General features: G+C 31.4%; 3 protein-coding genes across 5 annotated transcripts; 2 read left to right on the top strand and 1 right to left on the bottom strand.

The window, feature by feature from the left end:
- Positions 1-7,619: 7,619 nt before the first annotated feature.
- LOC108344724 (alpha-galactosidase) lies at positions 7,620-12,900 on the top strand. Its single transcript, XM_017583196.2, has 15 exons — positions 7,620-8,019; positions 9,462-9,520; positions 9,617-9,673; positions 9,782-9,816; positions 10,282-10,385; positions 10,465-10,540; positions 10,632-10,690; positions 10,768-10,833; positions 10,998-11,081; positions 11,280-11,344; positions 11,494-11,576; positions 11,678-11,768; positions 11,851-11,900; positions 12,314-12,454; positions 12,563-12,900. The coding sequence occupies exons 1-15, from the start codon at positions 7,793-7,795 to the stop codon at positions 12,647-12,649; spliced, it is 1,284 nt and encodes a 427-aa protein (XP_017438685.1). The 5' UTR covers positions 7,620-7,792; the 3' UTR covers positions 12,650-12,900.
- Positions 12,901-13,791: 891 nt separating this feature from the next.
- LOC108344880 (pentatricopeptide repeat-containing protein At2g03380, mitochondrial) lies at positions 13,792-16,008 on the top strand. The gene has a single exon (XM_017583411.2). It carries the CDS (start codon positions 13,964-13,966, stop codon positions 15,806-15,808), a length of 1,845 nt encoding a protein of 614 aa, XP_017438900.1. The 5' UTR covers positions 13,792-13,963; the 3' UTR covers positions 15,809-16,008.
- A 421-nt stretch (positions 16,009-16,429) lies between these two features.
- On the bottom strand, positions 16,430-24,068 carry LOC108345860 (uncharacterized). 3 transcript variants are annotated; one of them, XM_017584680.2, is made up of 7 exons: positions 23,344-24,068; positions 23,004-23,236; positions 21,346-22,024; positions 20,591-20,942; positions 19,455-19,549; positions 17,987-18,181; positions 16,430-17,436 (listed from the first exon to the last, which is right to left on the bottom strand). In XM_017584680.2, the coding sequence occupies exons 1-7, from the start codon at positions 23,539-23,541 to the stop codon at positions 16,762-16,764; spliced, it is 2,427 nt and encodes an 808-aa protein (XP_017440169.1). In that variant the 5' UTR covers positions 23,542-24,068; the 3' UTR covers positions 16,430-16,761. The 3 variants fall into 3 exon arrangements, with proteins under 3 accessions (XP_017440169.1, XP_017440170.1, XP_052722828.1); XM_017584681.2 differs by lacking the exon at positions 23,344-24,068 and having other exon boundaries at positions 21,346-22,057; positions 23,004-23,143; XM_052866868.1 differs by lacking the exon at positions 23,344-24,068 and having other exon boundaries at positions 21,346-22,050; positions 23,004-23,133.
- Positions 24,069-24,271: the final 203 nt, after the last annotated feature.

Genomic DNA, 24,271 nt, shown 5'->3' with positions numbered 1-24,271 from the left:
TTATAAAATCTATGAAGTTCTATATTTCACAATTCATTATAAAAAGTTAGCAAGAAATAAATATAAGTTGAGGTATGATTTTGAACTAAAATAAATGTAAGTTTAAAGGTTTTCTTTTTATATCCAATAAATATTGAGTAAATTGATGGGGTTCAGGAAGTAAATGTAACCCAACAAGAATTTAAGGCTTTAATTTTTCACCAATAACATAATTTCTAATTGCACCTCTTTTTCTATATATATATAAATATTTTTTTATGTAATATATAATTATATCTTGAACAAGACTGTGTCCAATGGATGTAAAAAACCTTTTAATTTACTGTGCTCATGAAAACTTTTCGTTAGTAAATTATTTTATATTTTATGTGATTATAGAGTCTCTTACACTTTCGGATATCTTAATGAGAATGTAATTATTTTGCTATGTCTAACTTTTAAATTATTTTTGTTCCACCAAATTATTTGAGTGTGTTTTTCTTTATTTTATGTTTAAGCTTTTTCTTTCCTTTTCAAAGCTATAAAAGTTTTTTTGTATGTATGGACCAAATTTTACTCACAAATATTAATTTGTCAACAAATTCAAATTTGTTGACGAATTTTAAAATTTAAATTCTTCATGAATACGTCAATATAATTTTATTAGTAATAAATTTAATGATATTTTTTTTTGATAAATTTTATTGATAATTTGTGATTTTTATTAATGATGAATATTTTTATTGATAAAATAAATAATATGTTTTCCACCAAATTTAATTATTCTTTTTAGTATATTAAGAGGAGATAGTGAGATGAATAATAGAACAAGGAGGAGGAGGAGAAAGAATGTAACATCCCAAAAATATAGTGTAAATTCATATAATAGGAACATCACATTCATAATACTACATATCAGTTCATACAAAAGGTAGAACGTACGCTTATGGCTGAACGACCTTACATAATAACGGGAAAGCTAAAACTGTACAAAAGTTGAAACTATGCCGAACGGTTTACAAAAGACCTATACCGAACGGCCTACAAAAGAAGTAGCCCAAAAGATGACCGAACGGTCATACAAAGAAACCAACAACTAACCGAACGGTTCTACTGTTCGGTCTTAACTTCTACCTCTACCAAATTTTCTTCTTCCAGCGCCTCTTCTAGCAACGCTTTTCCTTCTGCTCACATCCACATGGATGATCATTGCAACAGAAGGACACACACCGTACATACAAAACGGACAAAACAGGAAAATAGGGTAAGCTTATGTAATTCAATTCAATCATCAACATGTACTTCACACAATGCAATTAAACAGATAATTTCATTCACTTTTACATGCAAAGCCTAATACTAGACTCTAACTGTCCGGACTGTATGAATTATGTGTAGCTACGACGTTCGTGCACCCGGGTGATGTAGTAACTAGGATACCCTCAACAGCTGCCACCCGAGGTTAGTCCGTTTCGTCCAAATTAACCATAAGGACGAGGACCTCCTGCCATTCTCACACATGACTTACCCTTCTCTACGTGAGAAACGAGTAATCACGAATATCAGGATGAACCGCCAGCTTAGCATGCCCGCATTCATACTTTACCAATTTCCAATATACATTCATGAGCTATTCCTCCCCGGAATACTCGTTTATAACCCAAATCATTTCATTCATATCATATTTCATCATCTTTCATTATTAATAATCTCAACCGAACCATTCGTACAAAGATCCCTTAGGATACCAAATACCGAACGTTAAACATCAACCCCGAACAAGACCGAACGCTCGGAGTGAGGCCAAAGGTCTCCAGTTCCAAAACGGATCAAAACTGAAAGTGTGAACATCGGGTTTAAGAAAGAGACTGATTTCAATAATATTTCTCGAGGACGAATAAAACTAAACGTTATTTACTAGGTAAGCCAATTGAATAAACTGACTCACGAGAGTTAGACCGAACGCCAACAAGCCTAGGCCGAGTACTAAGACTCTAGGCTGAAACCAATTGAGACAAACACTGTGGGACATCAAATAATGGTACCCAACTGAATCTGGTGAATAAACCGAACGTCAATAAATATACTTAGCTTTTGAATGAGTTAAACATAAAGAACAATCAGAATGTCAGTCAAAGACCGAGCACTATAGAGAGTGAACTCTATTGAGTTTGGACGAACGCTCTTATTATAAAGATAGATTACGGAAACGAGAACGAGTGTCTGGTGTAAGACCGAGCACTTACTTAGTACGAGCGCTTGGTGTAAGATCGAACACTACTAAACTTATAGAAGAAAGGCTTGATAAATATAATAAGATATCATTTAAATAGTTTTCAATAACGAACGAAATATATAATTACATATAGATATACTTAAGTTTACAATCGAATACCAAGGAACGACTACCCTTGGCCGAACGCTCATGTACAATTATTACAAAACGAAGACGCTCATCCTCAACTAGAATTCTTTTCAAATGAAAGAATCCAGTTCCAACCGAGTCTACTAGAAAACCGAACGGTCAAGGACCATTCAGTAACGAACGTACACTTTCATAGGGAATTACATACTTAGAATTCTTTATATCAATTCATTTCTCAACATCTATTTTCATAAAGTCAAACATCCATATCATAGTAAATATTCATACATCATACAGTCAATACATATCAACAATCATACTTCATATTCATTCAACAACTCAACAAACATGCATCCATTAAAAACGAACGTAGAAACGAACATACAATCAAATTATATAAGCTTCCCTTACCTATAAGCGTGACCGAACGTTCAACAATGCAGAAATATAGCTCCTCACTATTGAAGTCTTAGAGTTCGACGATCACCCCTTACAAACTAAACCAAACAGGAAAACCATAAATACTCAGAATAAAGTGACCCCCCCCCCCCCCTTCATGCAACCAAGAATCTGGTTTTGCATGTGTAAGAAGAACGAACGTTCTAAGGAGAAAGTAACTCACTAGTTTAGAACCAAAAAACTGATTAGTTCAACTGGAAGCTCTTGACATCGGGAGTGCTTCAGCGGTCCCTGAGTGGTGATCGGAGAAGAGAAAGAGTGAGATTTTGTAGAGAGAAGTAAGAGCTTTTAGAGAGATGGAGGAGAAAATGAAGTTTAAGAAATTGGAAGAAGAGGGTTGCATGCAGAGAGTGGCGTGAGTTTTGAAAAACTAAGTTTTACGACAACCGTCAAGGACGAACGGCCACTCAGCTGCCCACACCTGTCTCCCACTTTCTGATTTCCAGATTCCCTTTGCTTGACACCTGGCGTCCGCTCAGAGGAGTTTTGGGTGCGTTTTAAATGGGTTCTGACCAAAAATGAGAAAAAGGAGGAGAAAGATGAGAAAGAATCAAAGGTAACAATAATGATAATGAAATGTAAGGAGGAGGAAAAAGAGTTGAAGATGACGACGAGACGATGAGGTAAGAGAAGGAGGAGAGGGGGGAAATGAGAGGATGAAGAAAAAGAAGAAAAAAAAAAGAAAAAAAGAAGACAAAATTAAAGATTTTACTGACAATTAAAATTCATTGATAATTATTGATAAATTTGCGATTATTGATAATTACTAAAAAATTTGTGATTGCTCAAATTTTTGTAATCTAACAAATTATCAACAAACTATTTGTTATTACCTACAAGTTATAACTATTAACATTATGTAATTTTCCGTAGTGCAATTTATTATTTATGAAAATATTTATTTTTTAATAAATTTATAAAATAGACATCTAAAATTATATAAAAGAGATATCTTACTTGTTTAAATAAAACAAATAAATAAAAAATTATATCTTTTCAAATATGGATATTATTTTGAGAATATATAAACACATTGATAACATATGATAAGTTGTATATGTTTTTAATAAATATATATGATAACTTGTGAACTTTTCTACTATTGTGTACGGTATTTTTTCTTTATATATGAATTTATCCAACATATATCTAATGTTGTATAACAAGTCCTTTTATAAAATGTATAAATAAATATATTTTTTCAGAAAAGAAAATAAATATATTTTTTTCAGAAAAGAAAATAAATAAAACCAACAATTTAAAAATCTAAAATTATATGCTGGTTATGTCTCTATATTAAAAAAGAAAACTATATTTAGAATATAACTTACTATATGGTTTTTTAAGGTTTAAATACTTTTGATTATTATTTTCACTTTGTTTAATGTAAGATTTTTTTGTGTATTTAATATGGTCTCTATTTTGAAATATTATGTTCAATTTAGTCATTTTTAATGATATAATCTCAATTGTAAAAGAAAGATGAATAATGTGTCTGTGTGACTTTTTTAATTTTTTTTAAATTTGTTCATAATTTAAAAAAAGTTATCAAGTCAATATTGTGTCACATGATATAACAATGTTAGTATCACGTGACAAGTCAGTGTCAGTGTCAGTTACGTATTGAGTCAATATCAATTTCTTATATTCAACTCAGTTAAATTTGGTTAATTTTGTTCAATTTAATCTCAATTTTTATTAATTTTATTCAATTCAGTCTCAATTTTCTTCCTCTGCAAACTCAGACCAGATTTATTTATTTTTCTAAAATTCACTTTTTATTAAATAATTATTTTTAAACTAACTCTAACTATATTATTGGAATATAATTTTTATATTTATGTATAATTTTTTTACATGTAAAAAATAGGGTTAAATTAGGTTTATAAATAATGAAAAAAATTTATTCTATTTTAAAAATAACAAAAAATTTTCCTTCTATTGTTAAAAATAAACAAGAATTTTCCTTATAATTTTAGAAATAAATTACAATTTTCCTTTTCATTTTAAAAATAATGAAGAATTTTTCTTACAATTTTTAAAATAATGAAGAAGTTACCTTTTAATTTTAGAAATAATAATAAAATTTCTTTCTAATTTTAAAAGTAATGGAGAGTTTGCCTTCTAATTCAAAAGTAACGAAGAATTTTTCTTCTAATTTTAGAATTAATAAATAATTGTTCTCTAATTTTAAATATAAACTAGAATTTTCTTTCTAATTTTAGAAATAAATTAGAATTTTCCTTACAATTTAAAAAAAAAATTAAACTTTCTTTCTAGTTTTAAAAATAATGAAGATTTATTCTTATAATTTTTAAAATAATGTAAAATTTTCCTTATAATTTTTAAAATAGTGAAGAGTAATACACTTTGACATTATATTGATAAAAGAATGACTGTTTTAAAATTTTAAAATATCATGAAGTGACTGATGACACATACATTTAGATAACATTATCAAAAGTGACTAAATTAAAAGTAATTTACCAAAATAAATACTACATTAAATATAAATGAGTTTCACATTAAATAAACACATTAAATAAAGTCGACAAAAATAAAGTCGACAAAAATAAAGGTATATTGAATTTTTTTTAGTTAATATAAAAAATTTGAAATGTTTCAATTTTTTTTTGTGTTGATATTAATTTTTTCTTTTTTTTTAAATAAATTTTATACTTCTATCGAATTATATTTTTAGGAATCTATAATAAAATCTATAAAAGTGGTAAAGTTTAATTTTTTATTTTCGTAATCGAAAGAAATATTTAAATAGTTATAAAAAGTTAAGTTTAACTTTTGTATTTTCATTATCAAAAGAATATATTTTAATAGTTAAGTTTAATTCTTCCACCTTAGTAAAGTTAACCATATTTTGTTAGTTTATTAATTATTCTCTTCAGCTAAATTGAAAAACCTCATAGTTGCTAATTTAATTAGAAAAACTTACCTATGGTATTTCTTTTGTTAAATTAAAATTTATATACCAAACTTACCGAAAAACAGTAAGTAAAAAAGGAAATGTAGCAATTGTATTAGTAATATCTTAGGTTAAAATCGTATCCAATAATCTTCAACCCATAATGAAATTGAAAATTAAAATTTCTTTTTTATCATTTATCTTACTCTTTAACCTAAATTTTAGAAGAGATTAAAGATACGAAGACTATAATAAAAGAAAAATTGTTTCTTAGGATGATAGAAAAATATGTTCAGTGTAAAGTTAAAGGAAAGAAAGTGTAATCATAAAATAAACCATGGAACCCATAAATTATCATATAAAATTTTAACTTGAACAATAAATTAAAATAAAAATAAAAATTAAAGCATGAGGTTAAGGGCATAAATCCAAAATAAGATACGTTCTTAATATTTATAGTTGAGTTTAATCAAACCTTGAAAAGAAAGTTTATTTTTTTGTTTATATACAATCTTCAACAGTTGTAAAGCTAATATTTTGGTTGCATTTCCTTGTTTCTACCATACAAGACATGAAAAGTTCAAGGGATTTATCGATAGTAAAATTATTTTTATACTACCTTAAAAGTGAGTTTCTGTACTAAAATAATATAATTTAAAAATTAATAAATAAATATATTTATAAAAAAGAGATTATTTCTAAGTTGAAGTTATTATGATATTATCATTATTTATTATTATATAGAAATAGTATAATTATGTATTTTACCACATAATAAAATTATTTAATTTAATAAAAGGTAAAATATATTACTAAAATACACCAAAATAGTTACAAAAGTCATATTTTTTTTTTATATATAAGTAAAGAGTAAGACACATTATACATGTACTATTTTAAAATTTCAATGATAACTAATTTTGTGATTTTTCAAATTTTGTTACCTGGATTTGATTGAAAGTGATATGGTTTCTTGTTTTCATCTATGTTGAGAATACATATAAAAATACAGCAAAGCAAATGGTTATTAGTACTTATGTGGGCCGGTTCAATTAAGGTTTATTAAAAATGAATTGAATTTTTTTTCTTTCAAAATAAATAATATTTTTAAGTTTGTATTTGATCTATAAAACTTTGTGGATAAATGTACCAAGTGTGTTTCAACTAAAGAGTAATTTGAGAAAAATGACTAATTTATCAATATTTTAAGAACATTTATTTTTTCTTCTTTCATTTATTAGGATATAATTCATTAAACTAAAATGTTACTTTGTTAACGAGGAAATGAAGTTTAAATTTTATTAAGAAAAACTGGTTTTAATAATTAGAGATGATATGTGATATTCATTATTCGATCTATAATATAAAAAAAATCAATTTATTACTTATTTGATATTTATTTAAAAATATATGTGAATTTTTTAAAACCCTTAAATATATATATATATATATATATATATATATATATTAATAATTTAAGAAAATTATAAAATTTTAAAATAAAATATAAATAAAATTTTAAAATTTTAAAACAAAATTATAAAAAATATAAAATCAAATATAAATTAAATTTAACCTAATAAAATATTTTAATTTAAATTAAATTAAATTTAATAGAATATAAATTAAATTTTAATTTTAATATTTTTGTCAATAATATTAGCTTATAAATGAAAATATTAAAATACTCACAAATAATAAATAATTGTATATATTAATTATTTATCACATTTTATTCATATATACTCGTAATATTTATGAGACAAAAATATTTTAATAAACCAATATTTTCATTGTGATAATATTATTTTTAAAAGTAAGTTGGTCCATTGAACCAACCATCACTTCCACTACTTATTGCTCTTTAAATTGCAAGTTACTCTTCTAAAATAACTCCATAAATTGAACTATACTCATGGTAGCTTAGCTCCCACCTCTTGCAAAGTTTCTTTTCCTTCTTCTTCCTCTCAAATCCCTTTCAATAGCTTTTGGCACATTCAATACCACCCCATATAATAAAGATAAAAACTTTACACATTTATATATTCATATAGTGCATAGTTTGCAACATGGCACTTCAAGACTCATCTTCAAGTTGGAGATTGAAGTTATCCATGATGGGAAAACTTGCCTTGTGCTTCCTTGTGTTGTTGAATAGTGCAATATTTTCATCTGCCAGATGTTTGATGAATAGAACAAGAGAAGGAGGGTTGATGAATGTGAAGATGATGATGTCTAGAGAGGAACATAGAAGAAACCTGGTTGAGAATGGACTTGGCCAAACACCACCTATGGGGTAAGCTTCTTTTTCTTCACTTTCCTCACCAAACTTTTCTGGTTTTCTTCCTTCCTTGTGAACCCTGTCTCCTTTACCTTTTGCATCTAACTAACATGCTCAAATAATTGAAATACTATTTAACATGTGTGTGCAAAGTCTAACATTGATTTTCACATGCATGATCTCATCTCAGCTAATCATTGTAGGATAAGACTAATTAAATTTAACTTTACAGCTATTAAACTTGTTTAATATCATTTTCAATCAAAATCACAGTTTTACTTCGTTAATATAAATTTATCTTATTACAATTACTTTTCTTCCTATGTTGTATTCATCCTAATTCAAGAGAATACTTGTGATGTTCATTGCTCCATTATCAGTATTGGGAAATTAGGAGAGGCAGTGAAATCAAAAGGATCTTTAAAATGAGACAAACTTTTGTCATGTAGAAGTTCAAACACAAATTTCAATAGAAAGTAATAAAATAATATTATTATGTCTCATCATGATCTGATTCTTCATTCATATCAATGAATAATTTATGGTGGCACCGTCAAGTTCTGCCACCACATCCAGCTTGCATAATCATGAGTTGAAGAAGATGATGTGAGTGCTCCAAGGCATGTTCATGGTGGTGCCCTGATTTGTCTTTTAATTGGTTAAGCTTTAATTATGATTGTTGTTTGGGGTTTGTGGAATTTGCATTAGTTGTTTAGCTTCTCCAACCAGTTGGCACTTGGCAAAATGAAAAGGACATTTGATGACTTTATTGATTCAAATAGGCACAAAATGTTAAGAAAAAGAGTTACTATTGTATTTCTTTGTTTTACCAATTTCTTAACCTATGCTAATTTTTGTAAATAAAAAAAAATCCTAGGTTCTTGTTTCATCTTTATTAATCGCTTTCATCAATCATAAACCAAGAATTTATATAGTATATAACCATTAACATAAATAAATTAGAATTGACTAATGATGGTATAGAAATAGATGTCACAAGCTTTCTTTAGGGTCCCCATCTAAGCATTATTTGGTTCTAATTCTAATCCACTATTTTTCCTCTTACTTTGATTGAGCTTTCAACTCAACTGAATTTTCCATTGACATTCCAACCACTTTTTATTATGGTTAGGGTAGGCCAATAAAATGTTAATGATTTTCTAAATGATCTTATCTTGAACTTTAGACCAATTTTTTTGTCACGATCACTTCTATAATGTTTACTTGATAGATTGTTTATTTTTTATTATATTACGAAAAAACCCAGCCAGCAAGAAATGGGAATTTATCATGGAAATTCAACATTTTAGATTGTGATTACATTTTATACCTTTATGAATAAAAAAATATAACTGAAAGGAAATGGTAAAAGAATTTCTATGATTTCATTAGTGATGAAAATTTTCAAATATATGGAAGTAAATGTACAGTGATAACTTACTGATGATAAAATTCAGATGGAATAGCTGGAACCATTTTTCCTGCAATATTAACGAAGAGTTAATTCAAGAAACAGGTACTTAACTATTTCTACATGAATTTTGAATTTACTGGAACTGTATTTAGAATACTAGACATATTCTTGTTAATATATGCTGTAAATTTTGCACAGCTGATGCTATGGTGTCAACTGGCCTTGCTGCTCTTGGTTACCAATATATTAACATAGGTAATTCATTTTGTATTATAAAAATTATTATTGCCGTTAATAGTACAAAACTATGGCACATTTGTTCACAATAAAAAAATAATGTACAACTCTTTTTCAAATGCTCAGATGATTGTTGGGGAGAGCTTAATCGAGATTCGCAGGTAATTATGTTATTTAGTTTGAATAATTTCAATTAGAAAGGTGGATTAGACACTTTGGTTCATTTTCCTAATTAACAATCTGCTCATGATGATTGCAAAATTTGAATTTGAACATAGGTGCCTCAAATTACTGACTAATGATGAATTTAACATTTTTGATACTTAGTATTTTGTTCAAATATATTAAACTTAAATTTCAATTTCTAACATGGTATCAAAATCAAATTTATTTTAATAAAATCTATTGTTGGGGGAGATATGTTATTTCAATCGATATTAAATTGCTATAGAACCATTCATAAGTATTTAGTCTTATGTTAGAGATCTTACATGATTAAATGTAAAATAAAAGTATAGAATTGACTTAAAATTAAAGTTTACTTATCAACATGTGTAGTCTTCATGTCACAATATATATATCCACTTTCTATGATATTTAATTTGGCTAATGTAAAATGGTGGCAGGGAAATTTGGTTCCTAAAGCCTCAACATTTCCTTCAGGAATGAAGGCTCTTGCTGATTATGTTCATAAAAAAGGTTTAAAGTTGGGGATCTATTCTGATGCAGGGTATATAACAAATTAGAATCTTAATTTTGCATCTCTGTTATTATTCAACCTTTTTTCAAACTCTCACAAATTCTTGCAGAAATCAAACATGCAGCAAAACTATGCCCGGATCACTAGGACATGAAGAACAAGATGCAAAGACATTTGCTTCCTGGGTAACATCCATTCATTTCAAATTCATTTCACATTTGCATCAACCTCTATCCTATGTAATTTTACTAAGAACTAATTTCAATGTTACTTTAGGGGATTGACTACTTGAAGTATGATAATTGTGAGAATAATAACATAAGCCCCAAAGAGAGGTATTTGTGACCTTCAAATACACATAAACAATCTACATGCCTCCATAATTCAGGCATTGATACATTTTGTAACACAGGTACCCTCCAATGAGTAAAGCTTTGTCAAACACCGGAAGGCCAATTTTCTTCTCTTTGTGTGAATGGTGAGAAAATTTGTGACCATGTTTCACAAACATTATTCTGACGAATTTGACTCTTCATTTGAGGTGTTTATACTGCTAGAAGAAAGTGTAGCTGGGTTTTCTTCAACTCTGTTATTCCTCTAAGCCAAAAAACTCACAAGTATTAATTGCTTTCTCAAACATAGGGGATCAGAAGATCCAGCAACTTGGGCCAAAAGTGTGGGAAATAGTTGGAGAACAACAGGAGACATTGAAGATAAGTGGGATAGGTAAGCATGCATGATATGATGCAAATCTATTTATCTTCAATGTCAATGTGATATGAATCTAATTTGAGGAGTTTCATTTTCTAGTACTCAATTTGAAAAGGCATGATAATTAAGTTATATCTGCATCACATTCATCACTTTCAAAGAATTCATTTTCTTTCCTTTTCCACATCAAAATCTGAGTTATTTTCTCCACAGTATGATATCTCGGGCAGATCTGAATGACAACTGGGCTTCTTATGCTGGACCAGGAGGATGGAATGGTAATAATCTTCACCACAGACTAGTTTTCTACATAGTAATCAATCTTAGATTGCTTAGTGATTGAAGAGACAAGTTCTTTAACCAAAATAAATAAATAACTATGACTATGTACAGGTTTTGTTTACTATAATCATTGTGTTTTCTACAGACCCTGACATGCTAGAAGTTGGAAATGGAGGCATGACAACAGAAGAATATCGTGCTCATTTCAGCATATGGGCACTGGCTAAGGTAACATGAAACAAGGAAATGATGAGATTTATTAGGCTTTTGCATATAATAATGTAGTTTTGCATATTGAGTGCATTTCTTTCTTTCGTACATATATATAGGCTCCTTTGTTGATTGGTTGTGACATTAGAGCACTGGATGCCACCACAAAAGAACTGCTTAGCAACAAAGAAGTTATTGCAGTAAACCAAGGTATGGAACTACCAAATTAACATTCTTATCCTTTCTTAAAAAAGAGAATGCTTTTATAGCTAATCATCCTAGGCTTTTGCAGACAAGCTTGGAGTTCAAGGAAAGAAGGTGAAAAGTAATAATGATTTGGAGGTAACTTCCTTTTCTTTTGCTTGTGCAGTGTGTTTCTTTTTCACTAAAATTGATGATAAGATTGACATCTTAATTTATAATGGTTTTTTCAAGAGATGATTCATCGAAAAACACCATACTAATAAGACATAAAGTCAATTTATGTAAAAAATTATATAACTTTTAATTTAAAATCTTAAAACGATAAATTTATAGATTTTTTTTTATATATAGTGCTCAATTTTTTGATTTTTTTATTTAATATGAAACTTAGATTAATATATAAATTTTTCAAGAATTTTCTACTAAGTGAGTTCAGAAATTTTAGTGACATATTTTTCAAAAGTTACACAAATTATTCTGTCACTAATTTGAATTTATCTTGTTTCTCAAACTACTTAGTAGAACTTCTTAAAAGAAAGCAAGTGTTGCAGGTTTGGGCTGGTCCTCTCAGTAATAACAAGTTAGCAGTGATATTATGGAATAGAAGTTCATCCAAAGCAAAAGTTACTGCATCATGGTCTGATATAGGCCTCAAACCAGGAACTGTAGTTGATGCAAGAGATTTATGGAAGGTGAGCTGCATAGTTTGATTCATTGTGTTCTTTACAATGCAAATTATCTAAAAATAGTTACAAATAGTTATGAGCTATGCATTTCATTATTTGTTTTGAATTTTGCAGCATTCAACACAATCATCTGTCTCCGGAGAAATATCTGCTGAACTAGATTCTCATGCTTGTAACATGTATGTCCTGACAAGTACATAAGTTGTTGATTTCACGAGGCAGAAAATAAGGTAAAAACAGAAATCAAGAGAAATAAATGCACTGAGTCTTCCAGAGAAGGAAAAGGAAATCAACAAGATATTTCTTTATCAGTAGAAAATACAAAAAAGATACCTATTAATTGTTATCTCTCCAAGACTTCAATATTAAATTATACATTATGATTGAGGTCAAGTTATATATTATGTTGCAAGCTCACGAATGAAATAATATCTATCATTCCTTCTAAAGTATATTCCTATTTATAGTTTCAAGTTTCTAGTGCTTTAATTTTAAAAGGTGTCTAAAAGATAAAAAAATATATTTAATTTTTTTTTTCAAAACTTTTAATCGGTTCGAGATTATTAAATATATTACATGTATAATGACGGTTAAAATAGAACTAAAGGGTTTTTTAATCTCTTATTTACGTATTAATTAATAAAGCTGTCCAAGATACAAACTACATTTTGATAAATTTTTCTCATCCAATCATGATTAACTTATTATTGCCATGAGTAATTGTAACTGGAAAAAACTTGTCCTCACCAATGAGGCACATTTTATAAAAAAATGTACAGTTTGTGTAAAAAAGATTTTGATACTACAATGTTCAAATAATAGTGTTCGTTAAAGAATAAATATAACAAAATTTTGTGCGTGTTTAAGCTCATTTGATTATTTTGTCTTTGAGTGTACAGTAACTCTAGCATAATTAGTGGGGTGCAATGAAATCTTATGAGTCTAAGCCAATATTGGAAAATCAAAACTACTTTATGCCTATTAAAACAATCAGAGATAATTTCTAAGTGATTGGTAAATTTAAATATTAAATATGTTTTTAATATTTAAAATATATATATATATATATATTATTTTCTTTCTTATCACATCTTTTAGATACTTTTTTTATCACAAATTTTATTTATTACAATTTTTTTTTAAAGTTATGTTGAAATTTTGTATTATTAATTTAAGCCTTAATTTTAAGTATTTAATTATGTAAAATATTTTCTTCTTTATTCTCTTTTATACATAATTTTTTTTATTTAAAAAATAATTAATTAATATTTAAACAATAAAAAAATAAATATAGAATATATCCGATCCGATAAGAATAAAATAAAAATCATTACACATGAGGAGGACAATAATGAAACTGGTATTGGACCTTCTCGTCCCTGATCAGTAAGGTTGAATTCGAGAACATGGTAATCAAAAACAGAAAAAAGAAAACCAGAAACAAAGAATTGGAATTGTTTCCCTGGAAGCACAAAAGAAAAGAAACAAAAATGGCTTCAAACTGAGAAGAAGTAAATGTCATTGGTTTCTTCATCCCTTGTCAGCTTCCGAAGACCACTTTACCTATGGAACTTGATGATTCGAGACTCCACCAATAATGGCTTCTTCATACAAACTTTAAACATATACTTTTCCATGGCACACTCTGGTGTCCATGGCAACAACCTCACCTACCCTTTGCTCCTCAAGGCTTGTGCTAACCTCGCTTCCATTCAACATGGCACTGTGCTTCATGGCCATGTCCTCAAACTTGGGTTTCAAGCAGACGCCTTTGTTCAAACTGCTCTTGTTGATATGTATTCTAAATCCTCCCATGTTGAATCTGCACGCCTTGTGTTTGATGAAATGCCGCATAGAACTGTTGTCTCATGGAATACCATGGTTTCGGCTTATTCTCGTGTGTCTTCAATGGACCAGGCATTGAGCCTCTTGAAAGAAATGGGGGTTCTTGGTTTTAAGCCAACTGCTTCAACGTTCGTTTCAATTTTGTCCGGTTATTCAAACTTGGATACTTTCAAGTTTCGTTTGCAGGGTGTGTCGATACACAGTTGCTTGATTAAACTTGGGATTGTGCATAGGGAGGTCTCTCTCGCCAACTCACTAATGGCTATGTATGCCCAGTTTTGTAGAATGGATGAAGCAAGGAAAGTTTTTGACTTGATGGATGAGAAGTCTATAATTTCTTGGACAACTATGATAGGGGGTTATGTGAAAATTGGGCATGCTGCTGAAGCATTTGGTTTATTTAAGCAAATGCTACGGCAAAGTGTTGGCATAGACTTTGTTGTGTTTTTAAATCTGATTTCTGGTTGCATACAAGTAGGAGAGCTTTTGTTAGCTTCATCTGTTCACTCTCTTGTACTTAAATGCGGGTGTGATGAAGCGGATTCCGTTGAAAATTTGCTTATTACCATGTATTCAAAATGTGGTAACCTTACCTTTGCTAGAAGGATATTTGATCTGATCATTGAAAAGAGCATGTTATCGTGGACATCAATGATTGCAGGATATGTCCATTCAGGGCATCCAGTGGAAGCACTGGATCTGTTTAGAAGGATGGTAAAGACAGATACTAGACCAAATGGGGCAACACTTGCGACTGTTTTATCAGCTTGTGCTGATTTGGGATCACTGAGCATGGGACAAGAGATTGAAGAGTATGTTTTTCTACACGGGTGGGAATCAGAGCAACAAGTCCAAACGTCTCTCATACACATGTACTCCAAGTGTGGAAGCATCAAGAAAGCAAGAGAAGTGTTTGAAAAGGTGACGGATAAAGATTTAACTGTTTGGACTTCCATGATAAATAGTTATGCAATCCACGGGATGGGGAATGAGGCTATCACCCTCTTCCACAAAATGACTACTGAAGAAGGGATAATTCCAGATGCCATTGTCTACACTAGTGTTTTGCTGGCCTGTAGCCATTCCGGATTGGTTGAAGATGGGTTGAAGTACTTCAAAAGTATGCAAAAGGACTTTAAAATAGCTCCTACAGTAGAACATTGTACCTGTTTGATAGATCTTCTCGGTCGAGTTGGCCAACTTGACTTAGCTTTAGATGCAATTCAGGGAATGCCACTGGCAGTCCAAGCTCAAGCTTGGGGTTCATTGCTTAGTGCTTGTAGGATTCATGGCAATGTTGAGTTGGGAGAGCTTGCAACTTTTAAGTTATTGGAAACTAGTCCTGGACGCTCTGGAAGTTATGTTTTAATGTCTAACTTGTATACCTCTTTAGGCAAGTGGAAGGAGGCGCACATGATGAGAAATTTGATAGATGGTAAAGGATTAGTAAAAGAATGTGGCTGGAGCCAAGTTGAGGTCTGTGGTAGCCATGATACATTAGCTGCTGGAAATTGATCACATCTTGGCTTATAAAACACTAGAAGATCTAAACTTTGTTCTTCAAGAGGGTGCTATACAGTAGAAGTAATATCAGAAAATGACCAAGTTTTTACTCATGATTCTGTTACATTCTACTTCACGTGTAGTTCAACTTCTTCACCATAGGATGAAAAATGTAAATTAAAAACACCATGCCTTTACTGTCTTTTCTGCCAGACACTACATTCAGTTACTACACCGGATTAATACATCATTCTTACAAGAGGAAGATTACTCGATTTAGTCACAACCATCATCTATCCTTTTTGCATATTGCATAATTTCTTTAGTTGATCTTCTTTATTATTCTCAGTAAAAACTATTGCCTTCATTCATGCAAGTCCTCGTTTTTGTTTTCTTTTCTTAAAAAGGGATATCATCATTATCATTAAAACATTCGAGAAGTCAGTTAGGATGCAAGACTTGTGCTTACCTTAAACGTGATAATAGCAACTACAAAGATCAAATTTAAAGACAGATGTGTGGAATAATCTCAACTACGTTCTACAATCCACTTCGTAGTTTCAAAATACTTGCAGATGGCTAGTTAGGAAAGGCATTAATTGCAAAATAATGAAAGGAAATATTCCTCAAATGAGAACTATAAATGTATATCTTTTTTTTTCTGTAACAACATTAATTCGTACACAACAATTAAATGTGTATTCTATCTTAGCCTGTGGCCATTGCAAATTTACAAGTGGATTACGTCAGTGTTGTGGAACTCCCCGTGGAATGCAATTAGAGTATTTTCTGTGATGTGTATATCTAGTTCCATTTGATCTTCTAACCTCTAAAAATATACAAGTCATCAATGAAATAATGCCTAATATCCCACATTCTTATTTATGAATGGCACTAATCTCTGACATGGTAAAAAATCAGTAACAAATATGTAAGCATTCTGACATTTACTTCGTCTATATTTCTCATGGTCCTCGCATCTTCTCAACAATGTTCCTACCCTTTTCTTCAATGTTGCGCTTCTTTTCTTCAAATTTCTCACTCATCTTTTTTTTTAAATCAAGAATTTTTTCCCTTCTCCCAATTTTCCTTGGTCTTGAATTATCCCGTTCAATTGAACTATCCTGTTTGTCCATCACCACGTCCCTGCGAGGTGATTCACTAACAGAAGTATCCCCCATTTTCACTAATTCACCAGTTTCATGTGTATTGTCGTTGTGCAATGAAGCCGTTCCAAGTTCTTGTAAATCTCTTGTTTCTTGTGGTTTGCCATACTCTAAAAAGGGTCTTGTCAGTTCTTCCGAACTTTTGCTGCTCCTTAATGTTAATGCACAAGAGTAAATAAGTGGAAACGCCAAAGAATCTGATTTCCTAGCTGGTTCCTGACTAGATTTGGTACACTTTGGTGGTTTTTGTGGTTTGAGATCTGGACCATCTATTGAGGTCCCTGCGTTAGCTTTCAATCCACCAGAAGGTTGATTATGGGTATCAACCGAGGCTGAAGCCTCGTTTCCAGATTCATGGTGGATCCATATGAACGGAGCAACACTCCTGGGAACCCAATCATCCTTTTCAGCTAGCATCCATGAAATGCAAATGCTTTCACAATTTGGGAGCACTAAAGTATCCCGGATGGCTGCCTGCAGGAGAGAACATAAATTAAGTTTGCAAGTGAAAAATGTTGTAATCCTTTTTAAAAGGATAGGCAAAAGAGGGCTTCAGTCCAGAACTACAATAGATTACAACAGAGAAAACATTGGTCTAAAGGTGAAGGTGACGGATTTAACTGATCCGAAATTAGTGTAGGCTACACAAAATAATTTATTTACTAAACCTTCTGGATGGTGTTATTTGTTGAGAAACAGAGAGAGAACCAAATGTATCAAGGAACAAATACTCACAAATCCAGATTTCTATAGCCACAAACTCGAGAGAATGGAAGCTACTCACAATAAAAAACATGGGCACTTGAAAAAGCAAAAAGAATTTGCCCTTACATCATTTCCCAAAGAAATTCTCCTCATGGAACATAGTAACCAATACTGGACGTGCCTATGATTTATTTGTACATAGATTTAACAAAAACATAGAAATGAACAACATAAAGCTTGAAAACCACATCATCTGCAGGGAAATAGTAATTGTTCATCAACATCCCGTAATAACTAAAAGGGTAGAGGACTATCATACCTTGAGCCGATTGACCAGAAACAAAGCTATGTGTGAATTCGTTATCTTGTGTTCTCCAACATATGATTCCAAGCTGAAGTCTATATCAGGCATAAATGTGAAACCAAACCACACTTGATCAGAAGGAGGTGGTTTTATCTGCAAACGCAATGTCCCTTTGAGGGATGCTATCCTTACTCCCAAGGTGAGAGGAACCTTTTGATAATGAATATTCCGTTAACTTCAGAATAACACAGCTTAAACTATTTGTAACTGTATGGATAGATAAAATAGCATAACATCTACGCATTATTATAAAATATAAATTAGTATAACATCTATGCATTATGAAATACTGATATGTGTCTCGATGTGCATCTAATTGACTTGAAAATGCTCCAAGACATGATTCACATTATGCTTCTTCTGATAGCTTATTGTTAGAGATGGAAAAAAGAAATCTCCAACTTTATCTAAAGGCTTAGATTTTTGGCACAATGATTTTAGCACATCCTTTCAAAAAAAAGTTGGATTTTTATTGCAAGGTAGGTAAGGAAGCCACTGCGTTGTCCTTCAGGATTGCAAGGTCTTGTGTGAAGGGATATTAGGGTTGTAAAATAAAAATCATTTATGTATCTTTTCCTGAAAGCAGTAGCTTTCAGCAGAATTGAATTAAATTTATAATTGTGGAAATTAAATATGTGAATTGACTCTAGTTAAACCCAAATGAATATTGCTTATTGGGCTCCCTTTCTTCCAGTTTAGAGACTCACTTGATTTTCATAACACCAACTTATACAGTTATGAACTAATGCTAACATGCTATTTTCATGACATTTCACCATATAATAAATTTTCTATGCACGACAAAAAAGAGAGTACCTTCGATAAGAACCCATGCAGTCATAATTTGCATAGATATGCTATTGTGAATAAGCCAAGGTAAGAAAAGTAGAGCAAAGTATAATCCTCCAAAAGGGTTTCACAAAGCATATGCAGACATCACATCTAGTTTCATATCATACAAAGATCTCCTTTGAGATTAATTTTTTCATTGAAAAAAAAACATGTGATATCATGTTTCTCGAAAAAGTTTACAAACAGGAGATATTTATCAGACAGAATTATAATAGGTAAGGCCGGTGTAATAACATGAAACTGGATTTGAGCATGGGTTTGGAAAACCTCAACAGGAGGTTACTGTAACGTGCCTAAAAATCAAAGTTATTTCTCAGCAACAGAATAGAATTAAATAACAAGACTGTGCATTAAATAAACATGATAAGAGAAACTAAACAAGAATTTAGCTAAATATCATTTAACTACAAAGCAAGTATATATATCTTTAGCCCTGAAGAAAACAAATCATAACACACAGAACCACGCTTAATACCTCATACAAGTACAGCCACACTAAATAATATAGCAGACTCCTAATAGTGAAAGAACAGCTGAAAAATTGAAGTGGGAATAAATAACAAGGTGCTACCTGTGAAACATGCTTGGCAACAGAATGTAACATAGACTTCCATCTTGATCCTTGAGACGAGGAAGATGTACTGTGCTTAGAGCTCTTAGACCCATCTGAAAAACACAGACTGGAATTCTCAATATGAATGCTTTTGTTGAAAAACCGACTTTGATTAGTGATATCACCAAAATAATACATAGAAGAGGAAGGTAACCCTCCCCTCATGAACTAGCTTTTGCGGTTTAGTTATATAACAATATCTAACAATATCTAGATACAAGAAACATTTTAACATCGTCCAACCAACACAGACAAATCAACTTTGAAAACTCATCATCTCTAGGAGAAAAGGACTAGAAAGGGCTGAAAGGATATTCTAGAGGAAAACACAAAAACATTAAAATAACCACTGTTTCATTACTCCTAAAAATATAAAAAAAAAAAGATTTAGTACTGTAAGAAGACACCATAGTCCATGGGTACGATGTAGAGATACTATTGGAATTTAAAAGGCATCTTCTGTCAACCTAGTATATCAAGATCCAAATTAAAGTAGAATACATATGCATGGTTATCGTAGAAAGTGATGAAACCTTATATGAAAAACCGATATCCTATGAAGCAACCAAACAAAATTAAGAGTATATTCTCCTTCGGTGATGATATAGAAACAGTAGTCCAATAGCAGCCAAAAGAAGTTTCAGTATACGATATGTCCAAAATATTCAAAGACTCAATCTTTAAAAGCCTAATTATTAGAATGAGACCAATGAATGGTTTTAGTATTCAAATGAGCCAACTGGACAAAAGCCGTTTGAACTTGAGATGTGGACAATGCACAGACAATCACTTTATCTTGTGAAGAAATAAAATTTAATATGATGAAATTGGAAAGAAAAGGATTGAACTCCAGATCAGTTGATTATAAAGGATTTAATACCATGTCAAAGATACACTATTTCAAAAGCTGAAGATGTTTCACAGAGGCCCAAAAATGGTTTTATATCTTGAACAAAAGCTACTACCATGGTCCTCATTTATTCCATTTTTATGTGGAAAAGAAATCCAGTATAATTTCAACAAAGCACTATGTAGAGAAATTGCATAAATAGTTGGATTTGTCAGCACAACGTACTAACCAATTATCCACTCACCATCTTCTTTTGGCTCTTGTAAATCATTCATTCCTTCTTCAAGATTCAATTGCTCACCCAAATATTCAAATCCTTCAAAAATATCTGATGGGACAGCCTCATCATTACTTGATTCTGGATTTGAGTCCTTTGTTTCCCTTTCGAGCTCTAGTTCTCCTACTTCAAGCCTTGTTTCAATCTCTAACAATGCACCACCAGAATATTCAATGTCAACCTCTAAGGCACACGCCTCACTCATTTCCATTGGAAGAACCCTCATTCGAATTATACAGGGTGGAACATTTCCCAAGTTGATTTCTGTACAGATTACTTCCCCTACATAACTGGGAGTTCTCATGTTTCCCAATGTCCTCTGTAAAAATAATATAGAAAAGAGCAACAATTATCTTACAAAACCAAAACAAAATGACGTTTCTGTAGGATGTTCTGAAATAAATCGTGCATGTGTGTGTGTGTATAGAAAAGTGAGAAGGGATTAATTCTCTTTTAATCTAATGAGTCTAAAGAGTAACACACCTTTAACAATTAGATTAAAAGAAAATGACGGGTTGATAAAGAGTAACTTGATCCCTCTTACATTCACACACACACACACACACACACACACACATATATATATATATGTATATATATATATATATATATATATATATATATATATATATATATATATATATATATATATATATATATATATATATATAAACAGACTCAATGACAAGCATATTAATATCATCATAAGGGAACTTTGTTACCTGAATCCTTTCTTGTATGGATTTCTTCATTTGCGCATTTTCTTTTACATCAAAAAAGAGTCGAGAAACCAACAAATTCCAACATAATGTTCCTTCATCAATACCTAACTTTTCATCTGCATCTACATCGGAGAATTGACTCTGGCTTGCTGAATGAGATAATGTTGAAGATGATGGGGCAACATTCTCTAACAAGGGAACTTTTAGATGGTTTGCTGCTGAAGTAGATTTCATGTAACTAGTGGCTAGAACTGCATCTTGACAAGAACGGAGCTTCTCAGTGATCTTTCTTTCTTCACGGCCTGACAATGAAGTCCAAGCTGATTTATTTTCCACGCCAACTCGGGAAGATTTTTTTGTAAGTTTTTTCAAAAATTGACGAACCTTAGAGGAACCCCCATCAGGCTTACTAGCCCTTTCTACTGCATCAGCAATTGATCCTACCGATGCTTTCATATGAGAATGATATTCAGTATTTAATGATATCAAATAACTGTGAAAGTTATCTTGCAACTGGGCAAACCACTGGCGCTTTTCTTTTTTATCAGAAGACGCTAGGCGGAGGGCCTTACACCATGCTTCTTTTTCACATGCAGTCTCAAGATATATGTAAACTGTCTTGCTTCCATGGTAGATCATAGACGTCTTGGAATCCACTTTGATGGGGTATTTTTTCGCCCTATACGATTCATTACATTGAAGCACCTAATTTCTTCAGTAAATAAGCAATAATATAAAAAATTTATCTATCCATTATCATTTGAAGTAAGACAACCATAAATCAAGAAATAACAAGCTACTTCATCAGAGAGGAGTGCTAGCAAAACACCATAGCAGTTTTAAGAATAATTAAGAACCAAAAAATTAGGAGCTAGAAACATTAAATAAGAAGTGAGACCTACAAAAAATTGTGATTTCCAACAAACTGCAAATAATAGGAGAGTGTGTTCAAAAAGAGCATGCTAGAGGATGTGTTACTCGCATTCCTCTCATTAGGAAGTATGCATGGCATAAAGGAAATGAGACTTCTCCATTTTCAATTTAATAACAGGAAAAGTTCAAAAGAAAAATCTTTAAACTGTGAATCCTATGTTGAATCAAAATAATGGGCATTTCAATATATATCCTATTGAAGAATAAAATAAAGTTGTTGTATAAGAGGAACTGAGTCTACAATACAGTTGATTGCACTGATTTGACATGTATTATACCTTTGTGTTGAAATAAACTTAAAACCAACTACAGCTTCTACACAGTACCTATTGTTTAGAATAAGGTATCGGCTAGAGCAAGTCTAATACGACTAGTACAAACCCAGCCCAGAAACACTCCTAACACAACAACAATTGTAACTCTAACTTTGTGAATTACTTCCCCTCAAAATGGCCTCATTTCCCAGTTTGCATGCAACATATAAACACACTTATCTAAAGAAGGGGACTTCAAAAACATAATGTAGTCCACCAACCATAAAGTGAAGTCACATAATGCAAGCAGTTAACCGAAATGGAACCAAACCAACGCCACCATCACGACAACAAAGCCTTATTATCCAATTAGGTGACGTCGGCTACATGGATCACACAGGGGACTCAGTTAAAGACCAGACAAAATGAAAACAAAAGTGTTGCTCTCTCCACTTTAACATTACAAATTACCATTTTTTGGAAGGAAGACTTGTTGCCGAAACAGCTTCCACTGAGCACCCGTTAAGCTGAATGGTGGTGTGAAAGCCATCAGCATCTGTGATCACAAGTGACTGCCCATTGATTTTCCCATACTTCCTAACCGGAGTCACTTCCATCACATCTTTCTTCTTCTTCAATTCTTTCGAATGTTTCTCTACCCGAAATTTCGAAACCTTGTCAGGCTCCAAAACCCAAACCACACCCTGGAGATAAAACAACACAAAAAGCCAAACCCATCAACAAATTAAACCCCCAAAACAAACAAATACAAAACTAAAAAAACAGATATCATCCGGAATCAGAAAGTCACCTCCTTCTTTAGCATCTGCTGATTGGAATCACTTTGAGAACCATTCAGTTGCGTTTTTGACGCGATTTTAGCCTGGTCTCTGTCGATCCTTCTACGCAGTCGTTTTACCAGCCAGAACAACCCAAAAGCTTCGGCGGCCACAACCACCACCACCCCAAGAAAAAACCCGAGGAGAATCAAAACTAAAACAATAATCATTTCACACCTCAATTCTCAATTTTCTTGAATCAGAAAAGAACCAAAGAGAGCACAATGAGACAGACCCAGGTTGGGGAAACCAAAGAAAAGCCGGGGGACGATATGCCCAGATACTCAAAACGGAAACTTCCAAAAGAATCTGATGCCAAACAAAGTGGCAAGCAATGATCACTTTTCTTCCTTAACGGTTATAGAAAGAGAGAGAGAAAGCGCGTCCGTGTAAGTTTTGTTTGCGGGGAAGGGAACAACAACAAAGGGGAACGTGAAAATAAGGGTGAGAAAAAAAAGGGAGAGAGATGAAGGGATTTCATTGGTAAAAAAACGGGGTTTTTGAGTTTTCCAGAATTTGTGTTGTGTACATGCAGAGAACGAAGAGTGGAAGTTGAAGAAACTGAAAGATGTGGACATTGTGATTAAGCATTGCAGTGGGTCACCATTTTATGGACACCAAATGAATCAAAGTTGAGTTATTCATTCTTCTTCACGCATGGGATTGTGGGATTCTGATCCAAATATTGTCTTTTGGCCACAGCTTTTAACCATTTTTCATTCACCTTTTGTTTCATCATCCATGAATGTTTGTCACAAATCTCTAATTTCACCATGGATTTTCAAAGATCTTGAAATGGAGAATATGATTAGAAAATAAGAAAATATAATTCTTATTTTGTAAATTCTTTTACACAATATTTTAATATTTTTAATCTCTCTGTGTTTTACCATTCATCGT

Source organism: Vigna angularis, chromosome 8 (genome assembly GCF_016808095.1).
Source record: "Vigna angularis cultivar LongXiaoDou No.4 chromosome 8, ASM1680809v1, whole genome shotgun sequence".
Classification (NCBI taxonomy): Eukaryota; Viridiplantae; Streptophyta; class Magnoliopsida; order Fabales; family Fabaceae; genus Vigna; species Vigna angularis.
This window is presented reverse-complemented; position numbering and strand designations above follow the sequence as displayed.